Source organism: Engraulis encrasicolus, chromosome 15 (genome assembly GCF_034702125.1).
Source record: "Engraulis encrasicolus isolate BLACKSEA-1 chromosome 15, IST_EnEncr_1.0, whole genome shotgun sequence".
Lineage (NCBI taxonomy): Eukaryota > Metazoa > Chordata > Actinopteri > Clupeiformes > Engraulidae > Engraulis > Engraulis encrasicolus.
The window spans coordinates 22,980,471-23,001,752 of record NC_085871.1 but is presented as its reverse complement, the minus strand read 5'-3'; the positions used below and the strand labels follow the sequence as shown (position 1 = coordinate 23,001,752).

At 42.9% G+C, this 21,282-nt stretch overlaps 1 protein-coding gene across 1 annotated transcript in view; it reads left to right on the top strand.

The window, feature by feature from the left end:
- rerg (RAS-like, estrogen-regulated, growth inhibitor) overlaps positions 1-12,538 on the top strand; it is a 123,265-nt gene extending 110,727 nt beyond the window's left edge. The window contains exons 4-6 of the mRNA XM_063217947.1: positions 1,335-1,408; positions 10,877-11,065; positions 11,688-12,538. Coding sequence (XP_063074017.1) covers positions 1,335-1,408; positions 10,877-11,065; positions 11,688-11,909 — 485 coding nt within the window. The 3' untranslated portion in view covers positions 11,910-12,538. The remainder of the gene's footprint in view (positions 1-1,334; positions 1,409-10,876; positions 11,066-11,687) is intronic.
- Positions 12,539-21,282: the final 8,744 nt, after the last annotated feature.

The following is a 21,282-nucleotide window of genomic DNA, read 5'->3' as shown; positions in this document are numbered from 1 at the left end:
CTAGCTTGTCCATACACTATGACACAATGACTAACCATTCTGCTGGCGCTGATACGTTCACTGACACAAAAACTTGGGTTTTGAATGACAAATAAGGGTTTTGAGCAAGAGACTCTGTTTTGCAGGTTATCCACCGTGTTTTGCCATTTGTTAAAGCTGTTTTGAGAATGAATATTATGTTTTGCAAATTGCGAGAGAGATTCGAGAAATGTACAAAACCAATTGGGAAATACTGTAAGCGGACCAAGAAGTAAACTGACATCAAAAGGATTCAGTTCTGCTTTTGTTCATATTGTGAGTATTACAAAAAGAATGGTCTGCTCTTTCTGGTAATTCAGCCCTCTTTTTTATCACACTCAGTCTTTAGGAGCTCACCTTAAGTGATTAAGTATCCCAATCGAATCTCCTGCACATCCAGTGACTGCTTTCGGATGTAGGTTCAAAAAAGTTAATCCATAGGTCAGGGCTATTCAAATGGCGGCCCTGGGGCCAGATGTGGCCCTTGGACAGCAAGGTTCTCGCCCCCCACAAGCCCCTTGAAATACAGAATCGTTTTCGGAATTTAGAGATAAGAGTATGGGTTCCGTTATCGTACTGAAACGGGACACAGGATGCTAAAGTGCAGGAAATTACATCTAAGAAATGCAAAACGTTCTGGGGGAGGACCCCCAGACCCTCCATTTGAATGAAATCTCCCATATTTTTTTTATTGACAGTCGGCAACCATAATACATACGTTCGGCCCCTTTACTGGGAGGAATATGAAAAACTGGCCCTCGTTAACATTTAATTGAATACCCCTGCCATAGGTAATGAAGAAAACCGCACACTGATGAACTCCCATTTAAGCCACGTTTCAGGCCAACCTGGCCCTTCCTCAGACTAGGGCCAACCTGGCCCTTCCTCAGACTAACCCTTTTTTTAGACTGAGGAAGGGCCAGGTTGGCCCGAAACGTCACGCAATAAAATGGCTTAATTGGGAGTTCAGTGGTTTTCTTCATTACCTACACCTTAAGTGATTACACATAGTCACAAGTAACTTGTCAGGACTCTTTAGCAAACTGTACTAAGACCACGTCAACAAAGGTCTCAGTACGGTTCACTTCTGACTGGTCTGGATCTGCTCTGGGTCATTCACATTTGCGCTAGTTCGCTTTAATGCCTGGACGTGTGACCAAGTGTGAAAATGGGCCAAATGGCTTAAGTGTTTCCTCATTCAGGAGGAAAATTAGAAATGCACCATGCCATGCAATGTCATATACTGTAATGTACTGTAATCTAATCTGATCTAATTTAATCTAATCGAATATACTATGTCTCTTCTTCTACCCCAGAATCCACCTATCGCCACCAGGCCAACATCGACGACGAGGTCGTCTCCATGGAGATCCTGGACACAGCAGGACAGGTAAACGAAAGCAAGAAAAATGACATCATATCCTCTGACATCACTCCCTCTGACATCATTTCCTTTGGACACTTCCATCCTGGTCTGACAGGATTGCATAACATTACACTTGCATTGAATTACACTAAGGTGAAACTTTCATCCCAAAGCATTACATATATCATGGGGATTTGTTTACAGTCTCTGGGGCAATGTGAGGTTGGTTGCCTTGCTCCAGGGCTCTTCAGCCACATATGGTATGGAATTCGAAAATTCCATAAAAAAAAGAAGAAAAATCTGCACTCACAAGCTATGTCTCATTATTTATTCATAGATTACCACCATGTCCACAAGCAGACGCGTTTCGGCTCTTAAGCCATCATCAGTGTGTGGAATTCGAACATGAAATCTTCCGATTCCAAGACAGACTACCCTAACCATTTGGCCGTGGCTGCCTGGTTTTGCAATTTATTAATAATAATCGCAATGACACCATTCGAAAAGCATTCCCCCAACTTTCCACACTTCTTCATTTTCATTTTCATTTGTTTTCATTTCATTCTTTTTTTTCATTTTTCCTCTCTTCTCTTCACAGTGTCTGTGATCTGGGGTTATTCAAATAAATTCCCTCATAGCGCTCAGACCAGTTGAATATGCGTGAGAGATCTGTATATTTAGGCAAGGATGAACCGTCTCACACCACACACACACACACACACACACACACACACACACACACACACACACACACACACACACACACACACACACACACACACACACACACACACACACACACACACACACACACACACACACTGACGCACACAGACTCACACACACAACATGACTATGAGATGACATACATGTTTGGAGTGTTCATTACCTTAGAGATGTGACTGTAAACATTAATACTGAATCTAAAATGAATACCACAACTAGGGAGCAACTGAGGGCAAAACCACGAGGCCTCTGAGCAGGCCCGCTGACAGGGGACAACTGTTTTTTTTTGTCCTGGGCCCAGGGAGATGGGGAGCCTAGAATTGTGTCCCCATTACATGGTATCTATTGGGTAGGGGCCCCTTTCAGATGACTTTGTCCTGGGCCCAGGGAAAGCTGTCAGCGTCCCTGCCTCTGAGAAGCACAACACACTCCTATTCTGTACCTCTTCCTCTCCCCTTTTCAACTGGGGTGTGATGGTGTTCTTTTTTTCTTTCTCTTTCTTTCTTTCTTTCTTTCTGTCAGTCTTTCTTTCTTTCTTTCTGTCTGTCGTTCTTTCTTTCTTTCTTTTTTCTTCCAACTCTGTCTGTCACCTTGATACTCTCTCTCCCACCACAAATCTCTCTCTCTCTCTCTCTCTCTCTCTCTCTCTCTCTCTCTCTCTCTCTCTCTCTCTCTCTCTCTCTCTCTCTCTCTCTCTCTCTCTACTTTGCTTTTTTCATCGTTTTTGTCTTTCTTCTTCTCTGGGCTGCCAGGCGTTGCATTGTGACACCTCCAGCCAAGTCATCCCTCTTTCATTACGCTGGAGCGAAGGCGAAGGGCTATTTTGAGCGCTGGCAGGGCTCGCTCGCTGCTTTGCTTTGGTGAGGAATCGAGTGGTTCCAGACACCTCTGTCAAAACACCAGCTTCTCAGGTTCCCACTAAGTGTTGAGAGAGAAACAGAGTGTGCATGCGTACCGTGCGTGTGGCTGAGAGGAGGATAGAGAACGGAAAGAGAAAGATAGAGAGAAGGAGCGGTAGATTAGAGAAAAGAGAGGGACTGGGATGAGGGAGAAAAGGCTGAGAGAGAGCTGGTTCCCACTAAGTGTTGAGAGAGAAACAGAGTGTGCATGGGTTCCGTGCGGGTGGCTGAGAGGAGGAGAGAGAAGAAAAAGAAAGGAAAGAGAAAGATAGAGAGAAGAGATTAAGGGAAAAGAGGATGACTGGGATGAGGGAGAGAGGCTGAGAGAGAGCTGGAATAAGAGAAAGAGAGAGGGTGTAAGTGTTGAGAAAGAAACAGAGTGTGCATGCGTGTGTGCGTGCGGCTGAGAGGAGGACAGAGAAGAAGAAAAAAACGGAAAGAGAAAGATAGAGAGAATGAGAGGTAGATTAAAAGAGAAGGACTGGGATGAGAGATAAAAGCTGAGAGAGAGCTGGAATAAAGAGAGAGGGCATGAAAGTTAAAAACCAAAGAAGAAGAAGAACAAGAAGAGAGTCGGGAAGAGAGAAAGAGAGGGTTGGGAAAGAAAGTTGATGATGGGATAGTGAAAGAAGAGAAGAAGAAAGAGACAGAGAGAAATAGACTTGGGTATTTTGAGAGAGTGAATGAGAGACTGGGAGTTGGAAAGAGAGATTATGGATGGATGAGAGAGACAGAAGGAGAGAGAGAGAGAGCAGAGGGATTGGAAAGAAAGACAGATTAAGAAAGACAGATCCTGTGCGAAGACCTCAGAAGACAGTTGATGCCTTCGACGCTGAGGCTGTGGCATTTACGGGCCAGTAAATACCAAGTTCAAACACTCGGCTTATCGGCTGTGAAAAACACCCGTCTTTCCCCCTCACACACGCGCGCACACACACACACACACACACACACACACACACACACACACACACACACACACACACACACACACACACACACACACACACACACACATACACACACCCGCTGATTCACTGATTTACACTCCTAGTGCCCTACTGGTCACTCAATATGCCCTACTGGACAGTCAATATACCAGTGTTAATATAGCTCATAAAGAGTTGAAATTAACTCCACGTAGATGACATTTGGTCCCACTCAGAAAAGTAGTGCTAATTTTCCTTTTTGGTCAGTGTTGCATAGGTTAATTCTTCTCAATATTGTGCAAACATGAAGGGCTGTAGAGAGTTGAAATTACTCTGGCTACCTGTATAATTTTGTCCTGACTTTTCACTCCATTGTAGAGTATTTAGACTCTCCACAGTGTTGTAAATACTCTATCTTGATTTATATGAGTCGAGTCTGAAAAACTCAGTAAGTTTACACTGGACATTTAATTTCCGATGAACTCAATGTAATTCAGAATAAAAATGAATTCTTCTTTCGTTTATCTAGTATAAAGTGGGTGGTTTATTCCGTTTTCTTTATTCTGAATGACTTTATTCCTCTATCATGTACACAGTTTATTGAGCCTCACAACAATTACGGTCATTCCATGCATGCTCGTTGCTACGCAACGACACAAGAGAAAACAACACAAACCCAGCATCAGTGTCCTATGTCCAATCGTTTTCCACCTGTGATATTTGTTTTATCTTCCATTTCCATGTAGATTTAGATGTTAATAAATGTATGATAGCTTTTTCCCATGATGCTTTAAATCAATGGATTGTGATGAGATGCTGCATTGTTTCCTGTAAAGGCAGTGCCTGATATTAGCAAGTGTTTGACGAGTATGAGTATGAGTAGTCTATACCAGTATCGTTATGGGTGCATCTCTAGTGTTTTTACTTAGCTCCACACAAGTTTTTCACTTTCTCAATCCAGTTTGTCTGCCTCTCTGACCAACACGCTAATGGTGGATGTCAACTTGATTTGAAAACTTTAAGCTCATGTTAAACAAGTCCTAGTCTAAGCTAGATGTATAGTTATAACTGTTGATATAATACATCATGAAGTATTATGAGTGTAGCCATAATGCATTGTGACTAATTATGATGCACATTATAATTCCCTCTGGATCAATAAATTATAGTCTACTCTCTACTCTATTATAATTCATTATATAAATACGCTCATAATGCACTATAGAATGGGCTTTAAGTTAAGTGTTACCGGAAAAACTGTGATGTTAAGGAATATACCGGTACATGACGGGGCTTTCACATTCTCAATCCAGCTTGTCCTTGTATGCGAGGTCACTGAAGCGGCATGACAGTGGAGGAGTACAGCTGGAGTAGGTAGAGAAGGCTGCCAGCCGCTGAAAGGTAGTTTTTCTCTTTCTTTCTGTCCCTCTTCATATTCATCTCTCTCTCTCTCTCTCTCTCTCTCTCTCTCTCTCTCTCTCTCTCTCTCTCTCTCTCTCTCTCTCTCCCTCTCCCTCTCTCCCTCTCTCAATGGAGGAGTACAGGAGGAGTACTGTAGCAGCTTGCCAATAGATGAAAGGTTGTTGGTTCATGAACAAAAAAACATTTCAGATTTCGGACGTACAGTACGTAACCTTGGTGTTATAGCGATGGAAACTCAATCTGCCTTTCTGTAACTCTCAGTCCAGCTTCTTATCCATCTGTTTCTCTGTCTCAATGGAGGAGTGGAGGAGTAGGTAGAGGAATCTGCCAGCAGCTGAAAGGTTGTTGGTTCATAAACAAAAACAGTTAAACATTTCGGACATGGCCTTAAGTGGCCTTAAAGGTGAAGGCAGTTTCTCTCTCTTATTCTCTCTCTCACTCTGAAGGCGCGTTCAGGTCGACTGAAAACCGTGCTGGAGCCCGTTCCCGCACCGTACCTAATCACGAACCGGCTATCGTGTTCACAGCACAGATATTAGCGTTCGCAAACCGGAAAGTTGGTTCACAATGCGAACCGCAAAATACTAGGTTTTTCTCCGCAAACCATGACTGCAACGTGGCCGTCAGCAGGTTCATCCAGGTAACAGAGTCACGTAGGCCTACGGAAAAAGTTCAGAGCCCGATATGCACACGGGTGGTTCGCAGATAAGCACTTTAGTGACAAACGTAACTGGTGCGGGCACCGGCACCAGCTCCTTTCTGGTCGGCCCCGAAAGCCCTATCAGTGAAGGAGTCGAGGAGTAGGTAGAGGAGTCTCCCAACTGCTGAAAGGTTGTTGGTTTGCGGCCACCACCTTCTCCTGGCAACATCTCATTGTCTCAACATCTCAACACTGAACTCTTGTGTTGCTGCATGTGTCCTTGATGGTCACTTTGCATGGCAGCCTTCAAAGACCTCCCGTGAATGTCAGGCAAGCAATGTAAATTGTGTCTGGCACTATGTGCCTGAGCACAGGAATGCATACAAGGACATACTGTAAATGCAGTTTATTTTGCTGAAGTTTATTTTGCTGGTACTGTTTAGCAGTACCAGCGTTCAAGTAGCACAGGCTTCTGGAGGCGAAGACAGAAACTGAATAAGCAACACGGTGCGCTTGTTGTGGATGCTTTTTGAGAACTTCATTTCTGCATCAAGAATTTTCATTGGACCCTGACAAAAGGGAGCACTGTCTCTAAAGAAGGAGGATCACTGGAGCAGCTTGGCATGGATATTTGTTTTTTTATTTATAAAGGTGCAAGTGCTAATGTTTCGCCATGGCGTCTTCATCAGAGTAAAGGGAAGCCAAAAAGGTTGCCATCTGCGCCAACTGGAGAAATTATAATAATGTCTCCAGTTAAAAATACTAGCTACTGGAGAGATTGAAAAAGGACTAGGTCCGAAACGTCTGTAGCTCCAGTTTTGTCCTAATGACTTACTTTGCTAACTTTTCGGCCACAATATACATTTTTAACTTGAGCCTTGTGTGCGCCTCATCTTTTTAAACTTTCTTAGCATGTCTTCATCAGAGTCTCAGCATGGCCTCTACTGTACTGTATTGTACCAGTGAACACAGGAAGACCACACAATTAAATGTAGACCTAAATGTAGAGACTGTTCAACAAATCCTTAGTGTAGTTCAGCAGACAGGAGAGCAGTCTACGGACATTCAATAGACATTGTTCATATATATATATATATATTATAAAGTGGGCCTATATGTCTGACTGCTTGGTCAGAAATTAGGATTGTGTTGTTTTTTTTACTGTTTGTTGGCACATTGTTATGCAAACATGGCAGAGTTAGGGAGTTTTGCCGAGTCATGAATAGACTTCTGATTGTCTTTGTTGCACAATATTGATTTTCTAAAAAGGCTCATGGGATTTGTATTCTCCAACTGCCAGTGAACATTTCTGGGTTTTGTAATAATTGATCTAGGGTCAGTTGTGGTGGCAGTACTTCTCTGAACTGTGTACATAAATTATTTTACTGCTCTCCCTTTAAAACAATTTTATTGTAATTCAAATACCATTTATTGTTATTCCAAAGTTCAAAGTTACAGTGGATCAAAGCATCTGCGCTGTGATCAACACATCATTATTCCAATTGGCTGCCTACAAAAACATGGGAATAGTATAAGAAAATAAACTTCTCTTTGGGGCCCAATTGAACTGAATTTAGATGTTTTTCTAGTCTTCTTTTGCCGTCTCTTCCTCTTTGAAAAAGTAATTTTTCATGTTTTTATGACTTGAATATTGTTTCCAATTGCCCAGTTGGTGAATATATGAACACATAATTATTATACAATATCCTGTCTAAAACAATGAGGAGAAATAGCTTATCCTAAAAGTTTATTGCTCTCTGAAGTTTTGTGCAAAATGTGAAATGTTAACTCAAGTCAAAGCCATGTGAACCCTATGAACTGAACTATATTGTAAACAAAAACAATGAAGCATTTTGACCTGTGTGCTACCTGCTCCCTTGACCCTATACCTACTAAATTGCTCAAAGAGGTCTTCAGCTGTTTAGCTACTGACATTTTAAATATTGTTAATTCATCACTCCTCTCTGGTACTTTCCCTTCCTGTCTTAAACATGCATTGGTTACTCCTCTGTTAAAGAAACATACCCTTGATCCCTTAGCTTTTGAGAGTTATAGGCCCATTTCAAACTTACCATTTTTAGGTAAAATCCTTGAGAAGGTTGCCTACAAGCAGCTTTACTCTTATCTGTCCCACAACTCCCTTTTCGATGCCTACCAATCTGGATTCCGTGTGAATCATAGTACAGAGACTGCTTTGATCAGAGTTGTCAATGATCTTGAAATGGCCACTGATAACCATAAAGTATCTGTTCTGGTTCTTCTAGACTTAAGTGCTGCGTTTGACACTGTGGATCATACGATTTTAATCCAACGACTACAAGATCAAATCGGCATTTGCGGTAGTGCCCTTGCCTGGATCACTTCTTATTTAAATGGGAGATCCTTCTCTGTCACTATTAACAATTTCTTCTCTGACTCTATGGATACCTCTCATGGGATACCTCAGGGATCAATCCTGGGCCCTCTGCTTTTTAATTTATATATGCTACCACTTGGGCATATCATCCGGCACCATGGTCTTTCATATCACTCCTATGCAGATGATACCCAGTTGTACATTTCTTTTTCCCCTGACGACCCCAGTCCAGTAAATGACCTAATAAGTTGTGTCTCAGACATCAAAAACTGGATGGGTCAGAATTTTTTATTGTTAAACGACAGCAAGACAGAGATTTTAGTTGTAGGCCCCAAGGCTCGTAGAGAACATCTTTGTACGTTTTTAGCCCCCCTTCAGGTAATACCTTGTGATGATGTCAGAAATTTGGGTGTGACCCTTGATACAGATCTTAATTTTAACAAACATATATCTGTTATCACTAAGACGGCATTTTACCATCTGCGAAATATTACTAAAGTACGTGGCCTCTCGTCTCCTCAGGACTCTGAAAAGTTAGTTCATGCTTTTATCTCCAGCCGCCTTGATTACTGCAACTCCCTATATGCCGGGCTCACTAAACAGGCACTCAACAAACTCCAACTCATTCAGAATACAGCTGCCAGAATACTGACAAGAACATCCAAATTTGGACACATCACCCCAATTCTGAAATCTCTTCACTGGCTGCCTGTACAACAAAGAATACATTTTAAAATACTTCTGATCACTTTTAAAGCAGTAAATGGCTTGGCCCCTACCTACATCTCTGACATCATCCCTCCATACCATCCTACCCGTTCATTGAGAACATCAAATAAAGGTCTTTTATGCGTCCCCAAAATTAACACCAACACTGCACATGGTGCTTTTAGTTATTGTGCCCCTACCCTTTGGAATTCCCTCCCCCTAGAACTAAGGTCAGTGACTTCTACTCCCGCTTTTAAAAAGGGTCTTAAAACGTTTTTATTTACACAAGCTTTTGGTTGAGTTGATTTTTATTGATATTGTTTTATTTCCTAAGGGTTTTTATGTGTTTTATTTTTTACTTTGATTTTACTTTTATTCTATTTATTTTGCTTTGGGCCCTTGCAGACTATGTGTCTAGTCTAGTGTTTGGTGTTTAAAAGGTCTTATCATTGCAATGGGTTTTTTTTTTTTTTTTATTTCTACCTATTATTATATATGTTTATATTTTTACTCAGTTTTAGTGCTGTTTTTAAATTTTCTACTTTTCCTCCTTTTAATCTTACAGCACATTGAGTCTATGTAAGCCATATGAAATGTGCTTTATAAATAAACTTGACTTGACTTGACTTGTTATGGTGAGGTCAATACGTACATCTCTCTGCCTCTGTAACTCCACCTCGGTCCTTCACCCTCCTTTCATCTCTCTCCCCATCAATGTTCCTTTTCCTCTCTCCCTCTCTCTCCCCTCCTCTTCCTGTGTGTAGTGAAGGGGAGAAGAGTTGCCCAGCCGGGACTCGATCCTGGACCTCCTGGGGTAGAAAACTGGGGCTCTGACCGCTACACCAAAGAGCCAGACTCGTTGGCATGGCAGTCAGAACACACCCACAACCCTAGTGATGGTCACTCCATCACACTGCCTTCCCCTTCGGGAAGCGCACCCGTGCGGTTCACACACTCATGGTGTCCCTCACGCAACAGCCCATCATGCTTCTCCCATCCAGTGTGCCCCATCATCAATGCTTCACCCATCACTGGGGTCCCTCACACCGGGATCACCAATCCTAGGGAATTGTTTACACTAATGCCGAGCTTAAACTGTGCGAAATTTTCAATCACGGCTATTCAGCTCCTGCTCACAATATACAAGGACATTGTAGTCTTTAAAGTGTCAAATCTCACGACTCATGTCCTCACACTATACGAACCTGTAGGCAGAATGGGACCAGAATGCTCACACTGCACGACACGACAGGCTTCTTTTCCGGAACTGCAGATGACAAAAACTCGGAAGGAAAACACACTCCTGAGGTGGAGAGGCGAGGATGCACTCAAGAGTGTAACTCACTGCCCTGGCAATTTGTGCCCTTTTGTGCATGGGTATGTGAAATCGGGTCATAGCACTGCTCCAACTGTGCGATTCACTCACAAGGGGCCACCAGGATTTCAGTTTGGATTTTCTTGCAACTATACAATTGCAGACTGCAAACTGGTTGTGAGTGAGATGAAATCGTTTGTTGTTATCCCATGTGCACTACATGATGCGAGATTCACAACTGACCTCCGATTGAGCGAGAAATCGACCCAAATTGGCAGAATCGGGCCAAAAATCGCAGTGTAAGCCCTGCATAACACTCTCTCTCTCTCTCTCTCTCTCTCTCTGTGTCTCTGTCTCTCTGCCTCTGTCTCTGTCTTTCTCTCTCTCTCTACCTCTCCCCCCCCTTCTCTCTCTCTCTCTCTCTCTCTCTCTCTCTCTCTCTCTCTCTCTCTCTCTCTCTCTCTCTCTCTCTCTCTCTCTCTCTCCCCCCCCACCAGGAGGACCTGCTCCAGAAGGAGGGCCACATGCGCTGGGGCGACGGCTTCATCATCGTCTACGACATCACGGACCGGGGCAGCTTCGAGGACGTGGCCCCTCTGCGCGGCCTCCTCGAGGAGGTCAAGAAGCCCAAAAACGTGCCCCTGGTGCTGGTGGGCAACAAGGCGGACTTGGAGCACGCGCGGCAGGTGGTGTAGAAATAATTATAATCTTTCTTATTTGTTTCATTATATGCTGTTTCATTCTGTCTGTTACTTTTGTATTACACTCTGCTACTCTAGCCTAGAAATGCTACATTTAAAATGTTGCCTCTGATGAGAAACAATGTGCTGTACTATGATTTTCCATCCCTGTGTTAACATTAAAAAGCAACCTTTGTGGGAGGAGAGACAGAGAGACGAAAGATGCCTAGTGAGGACAATGTTGTCCAGGCCTCTCACTCTCTCTCCTTTCGCGAAAGTCAATTGTAAACCTCATCTGATTGTCGTGTCTAGTTATATTCATACGTTTTCTTACGTAACAAGTAACAGTAAAAGTACTTTTGTGGTGTAAATTACAACAGTGGCACATGATATTACATAGCTGTTACACCGTTACTCCATTGTATCTACCTATTGAGATGGACTGTGTTATTACTGAAAAACAATAGAAACCTAACAAGGACCCACCACAAACTCAATCCAACCTGTGCAGAATCAGCTAATCCTAAGACAAGTGCATTGGTCTACTTTTTACTCAGATAAGTTACCTGTGTTGGAAAGCAACTGTGTTTCTTTTTTTTGAAACTTTTACTTTGACTTTGTCCACCAGGTGGGCACGGAGGAGGGCGAGCGGCTGGCGGCCGAGATGGCGTGCGCCTTCTACGAGTGCTCAGCGTGCGCCGACGAGGGCGGGTGCGTGGCGGAGGCCTTCCACGAGCTGTGCCGCGAGGTGCGGCGGCGGAGGGCCGTGCAGGGCAAGACCCGACGCCGCAGCTCCACCACGCACGTCAAGCAGGCCATCAACAAGATGCTCACCAAGATCAGCAGCTAGACCTACAGTGGTTCTCAACCTTTTTTGAACAAACGCCCCCTACACCTCATTCTAAGCCTCCCAACGCCCCCTTGATATCATCATGAAACTGCCAACACCCCCCTTAAGTATTAAAAAAAATCTAATGGACTAATGCTCCCAATGACAACTAAGCCCTGCCCCCTCTCAGCTGTACCCTTCTCAATGCACCTCTAGGGCTCCATAATACCCCCTGGGGGGCTGTAGAGCCCCCGTTGAGAAACGCTAAGCTAGACGGAGGGAGGGCTAGAGCAGTGGATAGAGGGAGGGAGGGGAGGATTGAGGAGGGGAGGGGATGGATGGATGGATGAATTGATGAGTGCTGGATTGATGAATGAATGCTTGCATGGATGAATATGGGCGGATGCATGGATGATGGAAGGAGAGGTGAATGCATGTATGAATTAATGTATGTATGTATGTATGTATGTATGTATGTATGTATGTATGTATGTATGTATGTATGTATGTATGTATACATGTATATCTATGTATGTTTGGATGGATAGATGGATGGATGGATGGATGTATGTATGGACGGATGGATGGATGGATGGATGGATGGATGGATGTATGTATGGATGGATGGATGGATGGATGGACGGACGGATGGACGGACGAACGGACGGACGGACGGACGGACGGATGGACGAATGAATGAACGAATGAACGAACGAATGGATGGATGGATGGATGGGTGGGTGGGTGGGTCTAAAGTGTGCCAAGCCGGGTAAACAACCCCAATCTAATGCTTTGCATTTTGTACAGAGGCTTGGGCCTGGCTTTAGTTTAATTGACATGCATTGCACAGGTAGAATCCTGATCTAACCAATCTGCAACCAGATGCTGATACCCATGCGAATTGCACGTCAAGATGATAGCAACTGGGTAAAGCCATATAAAATTGATTTATTTTTCACACACCTCCAGAAGGATTTTTTTTTAATACAGCAAAGCTAGACCCTCGTTAGGCAATGAAATGTAGTACGAAGGGCTGGATTAACAGGCCATACGAGACCACCACCAATATGAAGGAAAGAGAGATTGAAATGATCAAAATGAAAACAACTGGGGGAAACAAAACATAAAGACTATATGCCACTACAGCGTACATGAGTTATGTGAACAACAACAACAAAAGACTGAATGAATTTGATGGAATGGACGCTTTGTTTTTTAAAAATACATACTATATATTATGTTTTCTATTTCTCTTCATGGACTGGGTGACCTTTGCTGAAGAGCCCTGCTCCATCATGATTTTGTTTTGTCATGTCACAAGAGTTTCATGCAGGCACATACTGTACCCCTGCTACCTTGGCTGCATCAGTTGCAGTAGAACTTTTCTCTGTGCTATTATGACATATGTTCTGGAAGACGTTATAGAACATTTGTGAACAATCTAGAATTGTAAGGAGGAGTGTATAGCAGAATGTAAGCTGAGTGGGGAGATTGTTAAACAGCTTTGTAGAGCACTGGGGGGATTCTGAACTTTATGGGCTGCAAGGCTTTGAAACACCCAAGTTTATAAGTATCGAAGGGGGCAGCAGGCTTGTGATGCGGTTAAGCTCTTTGTAATCCAATTCTCATGCTCGGTTCCTGCGAGTGTAAGACAAGAGAGTTCACAAACGACTTAACTAGAGCCATTGCTTCTTCAAAGTGCTGGCGGAAGTGTTTTGATTCGGCCCATGCTCCCCACTGTTTATGTATTTGCCATCAGAGCAGAGAGGCAATGACAGATTCATCGTAACGTCAACAGAGTTATCACTGTCGACAATCGCTATGCAGCTGGCTGTGCTTTTCCCGTCCCCCGTCGACGAGTATAGCTGACCTCAGAGAAATCTCTTGAGCTTTGCGGTCAGTTGTCAAATAAACTACGATCTAGCCCACAGAACCCCGAGCCAGCCCCCATAGGCTCGTACAACAAACAACAATCAACAGTTTCACTCCTCCTGCCTCTCTTGTCTCCCAGTTTTCCCTCTCTCCACTCTCATACTGTACACACGACACACAGCCACTAACCACACCACCACATAGATGCAAGTGTTCTCTTGTTCTCTCACGCACACACCACACACACACACGTTCTCTCTCTCTCTCTCTCTCTCTCTCTCTCTCTCTCTCTCTCTCTCTCTCTCTCTCTCTCTCTCTCTCTCTCTCTCTCTCTCTCTCTCTCTCTCTCTTTCTCTCTCACACACACATGCACAGACACACGCACACACACTCTCTCATCCAACCCCAGGCACGTGCACATGCTTTTAGGGACATGTTCACTAGAACCCCCTACTTGGCTGAACTCTCCGGACGGTCGAGAGATATTATCTGTTCCAAAGACACAGACTCCTGGGGGGAAAAAAGAAATAAAAGAAAAGAAAACAAAGACTGAGAGAGCGAGAGAAAGAGAAACAGTAATAGAGAGGACTTGAGAGACAGAGAGAGAGAGAGTGAGAGAGAAAGGGTGAGAGAGAGAGAGAGAGAGAGAGAGAAAGGGAAACAGAGAGGACGAGAGACAGCGAGAGAAAGAGAGGGAGAGAGAGAGAGAGAGAGGGAGAGAGAGAGAGAGAGAAAGAGCGAAAGAGAGAGAGAGTGAGTGAGAGAGAGAGAAAGAGAGAGAAACAGAGGGAGAGAGAGAGAGGGAGAGAAAGAGAGAGAGAATTTGAGAGATGAGACTCTGAGCCCGGAGAGTTCGCCACCAGCATGTTTGTCTCCGCTATCTCGTCATCACCCTCACATCTCGCCGACGGTCGGGGAGTTTTTTCCAGGCCTTTCCACACATACATACATTTACACGTACACGTACATACATTTTGTTTCCACACAGCATTCGTCAAAACCTCCTAGCAGCCGCATCCTGTGAGGAGGGACAGGTCCTCAATCTTCGTGTCCTCTCGCGGCAATTGTGACGTATGTGTGTACGTAACGTTCGTATATAAGAACACTGCCTTAACCTAAGATCTTATGATGGTGGATGGTTTTTGTTTTGTTTTGGTTTCCTTTTCCTGCGTCTACTCCAGACGTACATACATACATAATTCTACTCCTGGTGCGATTTGTATAGTGTGTGATGTGGGAAGGGAGTGTTCATATGCTATCGCCACCGATTCTGCTTAAAATCTTTAAAATGGCCTAATGGTTAGGGAGTTGGTTCATGGATTAGGGGGTTGCAGGGGTGCATTTCTCGACAGTGTCGTTGCTAACTAAGTAGGAAACGTACTTAGCTGCAATGCATTTTCGCATTGACAAACTTACTAAGTTGCTAACTGGTTAGCTACGACACTGTCAAGAAACGTAGTCCAGGTTTAAATCCCACTCTAACTTACGGTAGGGAATGATTGAAGTGCCCTTGTGCAAGGCACTTTAACCCACAGGGACTGTAACCAATACCCTGTAATTAATGAAAGTCACTTTGGATAAAAGCGTCAGATAAGTGTAATGTAATAAAGGGGCAATTTTCAATCTTCTGTTTTATCATCCGGTGCACCGACGGTAGAGTGGCAGGAAATCTTCACTGGAGACAATACCGGAGCAGCACACAGATGCAATTCTTTTTGTTCTTTAAGTCATGTTGTGCACTTGAATTAAAGAACAAAACGAATTGCATCTGTGCTGCTCCGGTGTTGTCTCTCCAGATAAGTGTAATGTAATATAATGTAATGTAAACAAAACACTCTCCCGCTGTTTTTTCCGAACAAATCGCACCCTGTTTCTAAGTGACTCAGTGCAATAAAGGCAGGGTCAGCTGCTTGTAGACGTGCCTGTATATTTTTTAAAGAAAATCATGAGCTGTTTCATCTCTGAGCTATTATATAGTCCATTTCGTTGTTTTTATCCAGAGGTGGACAACTGATTTAGAATTTAAAAAAAAAAAGTCCTGGCATGTATTCCTCCTGCCTGAATTAGCCTCTTTCATAGTGATGTCAAAGAAATTCCGTTTTTCAATCAATCAATCAATTGATTAATAAATCAATCAATATTATTTATATAGCACATTACCATACATATAGTAACTGTTATTCAATGTGCTGGAGAGAAAAGGAAGAGAAGATAGAGGAAAATATATATTGTAGAAAGTATTCTAGATAATTAACTAAGTATTACCAAAGGCAGATGAAAATAAAGCCGTTTTTATTTCTTTTTAAAACATGATACTGTTTAAGCAAAGCATGTGTAGCTCCAACTAACAGGTTCATGCAGAGAACAGTAGGTTCTATGTATCCAGGGCTAGACGGGCGGAGAAATAGGGCCCAGGCACTTTTGGCTGAAAGGAGGCCTTCATACGGCACAGAACTGATTTACTAGAGGGCCCGCACCCTCATGGGCCCCTACTTTCAGAAATGTAAAACAAATCTGCAAATAGGGGCCCACGAGGGTATGTGGCCCACCGGGAAATGCCCACTATGCCAGATGGCCAGTCCAGCCCTGCATGTGTCTGTCAATGCCACTGAATCCAACGTATACCTGCTTTGAAATTCATGGAAATGTTCCGTGTTTGGAGGTATCATCTAAAAAAAGGCCTCACACAGGTTTCACCAGTTAGCTCACTGTACATGCCAGGACTGTTTACTTTCTGAATCTGCGATGTCCTCCTCTGTAATTATGTCCTTTATGGATCTAGATGGTGATTTAAGTCAGGGAGACTATTGGACTTTTTTTCCTGCTGTGCAATTGTAATGAGAGATCATAAATATATGTATAAATGTTGTTATTAAAACAGGAAAAAACAGAAATGGTTTGTCTCTTGTTCTTTTTTTCCACTGCTGTTCATTTGCATATTTGCATGAAAAAGGGTCAGGCATATTTGCTGCTGCCCACCGTCTGTTTCTGTCCCAGGTATTAATTAAATCAGTTGATTCTGAAGACTAGAAGAAATCTTTGACAAAGTGAAAGCGCCAACTAGGTACATTCATCACCTGTTCAAAATGGACAGGTGCGCCCAGCCGCGTCTTAGTCGGCTGGGCACTGGACTGCTACGTGGGCGACCCGGGTTCAATTCCCGACCTTCCTGATCCTCCCCCGTCTCTCTCTCCCACTCTCCCACTATTTATTTATTCATTTATTTTAAATTGACAGGTGGATTGGAATACAGCAGAGAGGGCTATCAGAGACCCAAAAAGTAAGAACCCATGCACCAGTCTGACTCATCTGGCTCATAATCATCTGGGCATTAATCTGGGATTCAGAAAATAAAGCCTCCTCCATCCAAAAATATGATCCAAGCAGCTCTGCATAAGCTGATCATAATGAAGTCCAGCACTTATTGCAGGTAGAGTAGATCCTACTCGTTGAAGCCAGCAATTGCCTCTTTTCCACTGCCGGTTTTCTGGTAGGCCTACAGCTAAACACAGCGCGACTTGGCCAACACTTTTTGCTTTACGATTGAGCTGTGTCGTGCCTATTCGAAGAGCAAAACGTGGCGGCTGAGTCACGCTTTTGTCGAGCTGTAGGAATACCAGAAAAAGACAGTGGAAAACAGGCAAATGTGTCTCAGAAGAAAACTAGAAATGCATTCTCACAGAAAATGCTGGAAGCGGGCTTGCCTTTTGGGGCAGAGATGAAACAAAGTACTATTGAGAAAACAAAGCTAATAGAAATGTTGGGAAAATCCATTCACCCAGTCAGAAGTTATGGGCCAAACAATTCAGCCATCTTGGATTCAGCCATCTTGAAAGTGTTGTAGCTCTGCGTTTTGGGGATATACTAAATGACATACATGGTATTTTAAGTTGGCTAAGGAACACTGCATATGATATAATTTTGAAAATCAACATGGCTTCGAGCGGGATTCGAACTCACAACCTCCATATCTGTAATCCAGCCCCTTTGCGATTGATATTAAATGACATACAATACATGATATTTGAAGTTGGCTAAGGAACACTGCATATGATATCATTTTGAAAATCAACATGGCTTTGACTGGGGTTCGAACCCCCAACCTCCATATCTGTAATTCAGTACATTTGCTATGCATACTAAATGACATACATGGCATTTTAAGTTGGCCAAGGAACACTGCATATGATATAATTTTGAAAATCAACATGGCTGTGACTGGGGTTCGAACCCCCAACCTCAATATCTGTAATTCAGCACATTTGCCATCCATACTAATTGACATAGATGGCATTTTAAGTTGGCCAAGGAACACTGCATATGATATAATTTTGAAAATCAACATGGCTTCGACTGGGATTCGAACCCCCAACCTCAATATCTGTAATTCAGCACATTTGCCATTCATACTAAATGACATATATGGCATTTTAAGTTGGCCAAGGAACACTGCATATGATATAATTTTGAAAATCACCATGGCTTCGACTGGGGTTCGAACCCCCAACCTCCATATCTGTAATTCAGCACATTTGCCATTCATACTAAATGACATACATGGCATTTTAAGTTGGCCAAGGAACACTGCATATGATATAATTTTGAAAATCACCATGGCTTCGACTGGGGTTCGAACCCCGAACCTCCATATCTGTAATTCAGCACATTTGCCATTCATACTAAATGACATACATGGCATTTTAAGTTGGCCAAGGAACACTGCATATGATATAATTTTGAAAATCAACATGGCTTCGACTGGGGTTCGAACCCCGAACCTCCATATCTGTAATTCAGCACATTTGCCATTGATAATAAATGACATTCATGGTATTTTAAGTTGGCCAAGAAACACTGCATATGATATAATTTTGAAAATCAACATGGCTTCGGGTGGGCTTTGAACCCTCAACCTCCATATCTCTAATCCAGCAGCATGCATTACCACTAAGCCAAGCAGCTAGCTGTCATGCATAGTCCAGCAAGACTATATTACATTGCAATGCAGAGCTGAACAATAGACTTCTAGAATGGTTCCTCGCACCTGCTCGTTAAGAATAGAATCTTGAGACAGTGACAGTTGAAATGGAACACTTCATTGGCTGCACCTGTTGTGATTGACTGAAAGACAGTTAGTATTGAGCTCTAGACAGGGGAGAGAATGAGAATGAGTTTTTTGTCTTTACAACATCGTTGTAAAAAAACTAAAAGGAGTTGGCACGTGTCCTTTTCACAGATCGGAGTCATGCTTGTGATCTCTCTAACAGTCTTTGAATGAAGTTTATAGGTTAAAGGGTTCAGGCACAAATGGACCTCCGTGTGGGACATGCGCTGATCTCTTGAAAAATGCACTTTTCGAAAGACTGGGATTCTCCATAGAGCCAGGCCAGTTTTTTTTACTAACCTGCCATTTAAAAAGTATTGGGAGTTGGGAGATGAAACTTTGACAATTTGGAGACATCCCATAGAGCTCGCTAACAACGCGTCAACTAAACTTCTAGGTGAAAGTGTTGATGTTTTATGACCGAAAAAGCCTCCTACACTCTAATGTCTAGAGTGGCGGAACCTTGGTTCATGAAGGTTCCACCATGGTTTTCAATGGGGACCCAGGCTTTAACAAAATCGCCAAAAACGGGAAAACGACAAGAGACACGGAGAAGCCTATAACTATACGCGATCTCCAAGCCGAGCCGGTCGTTTTAGTGTTTGAACGGTGTCTCTATCACGAAAGGCCTAGGAGGAGATCCATTTTCTATTTTTACTGCCCCTGCACAAGACCAATAATAACTAGAAATGCATTCTCACAGAAAATGCTGGAAGCGGGCTTGCCTTTTGGGGCAGAGATGAAACAAAGTACTATTGAGAAAACAAAGCTAAAAGAAATCTTGGAAAAACTCCATCCACCCAGTCAGAAGTTATGGGCCAAACAATTCAGCCATCTTGGATTCAGCCATCTTGAAAGTGTTGTAGCTCTGCGTTTTGGGGATATACTAAATGACATACATGGTATTTTAAGTTGGCTAAGGAACACTGCATATGATATAATTTTGAAAATCAACATGGCTTCGAGCGGGATTCGAACTCACAACCTCCATATCTGTAATCCAGCCCCTTTGCCATTGATATTAAATGACATACAATACATGATATTTGAAGTTGGCTAAGGAACACTGCATATGATATCATTTTGAAAATCAACATGGCTTTGACTGGGGTTCGAACCCCCAACCTCAATATCTGTAATTCAGCACATTTGCCATCCATACTAATTGACATACATGGCATTTTAAGTTGGCCAAGGAACACTGCATATGATATAATTTTGAAAATCAACATGGCTTCGACTGGGGTTCGAACCCCCAAACTCCATATCTGTAATTCAGCACATTTCCCATTCATACTAAATAACATACATGTCATTTTAAGTTGGCCAAGGAACACTGCATATGATATAATTTTGAAAATCAACATGGCTTTGACTGGGGTTCGAACCCCCAATCTCAATATCTGTAATTCAGCACATTTGCCATCCATACTAAATGACATACATGGCATTTTAAGTTGGCCAAGGAACACTGCATATGATATCATTTTGAAAATCAACATGGCTTTGACTGGGGTTCGAACCCCCAACCTCAATATCTGTAATTCAGCACATTTGCCATCCATACTAAATGACATACATGGCATTTTCAGTTGGCCAAGGAACAGTGCATATGATATAATTTTGAAAATCAACACGGCTTCAGGTGGGGTTTGAACCCTCAACCTCCATATCTCTAATCCAGCACAATGCATTACCACTAAGCCAAGCAGCTAGCTGTCATGCATAGTCCAGCAAGACTATATCACATTGCATTGAAGAGCTGAACAATAGACTTCTAGAATGGCTGCTCGCACCTGCTCGTTAAGAATAGAATCTTGAGACAGTGGCAGTTAAGATGGAACCATTCATTGGGAGCACCTGTTCTGATACTAACTGACAGTTAGTATTGAGCCTTAAACGGGGGAGAGAATGAGAATGAGTTTTTTGTCTTTACAACATTGTTGTAAAAAAACTAAAAGGAGTTGGCAACTGTCCTTTTCACAGATCGGAGTCATGCTTGTGATCTCCCTAACAGTCTTTGAATGAAGTTTATAGGTTAAAGGGTTCAGGCACAAATGGACCTCCGTGTGGGACATGCGCTGATCTCTTGAAAAATGCATTTTTGGAAAGACTGGGATTCTCCATAGACCTAGGCCTGTTTTTTTTACAAACCTGCCATTTAAAAAGTATTGGGAGTTGGGAGATGAAACTTTGACAATTTGGAGACATCCCATAGAGCTCGCTAACAACGCGCCAACTAAACTTCTAGGTGAAAGTGTTGATGTTTTATGACCGAAAAAGCCTCCTACACTCTAATCTCTAGAGTGGCGGAACCTTGGTTCATGGAGGTTCCACCACTGTTTTCAATGGGGACCCAGGCTTTCACAAAATCGCCAAAAACGGGAAAACGACAAGAGACACGGAGAAGCCTATAAC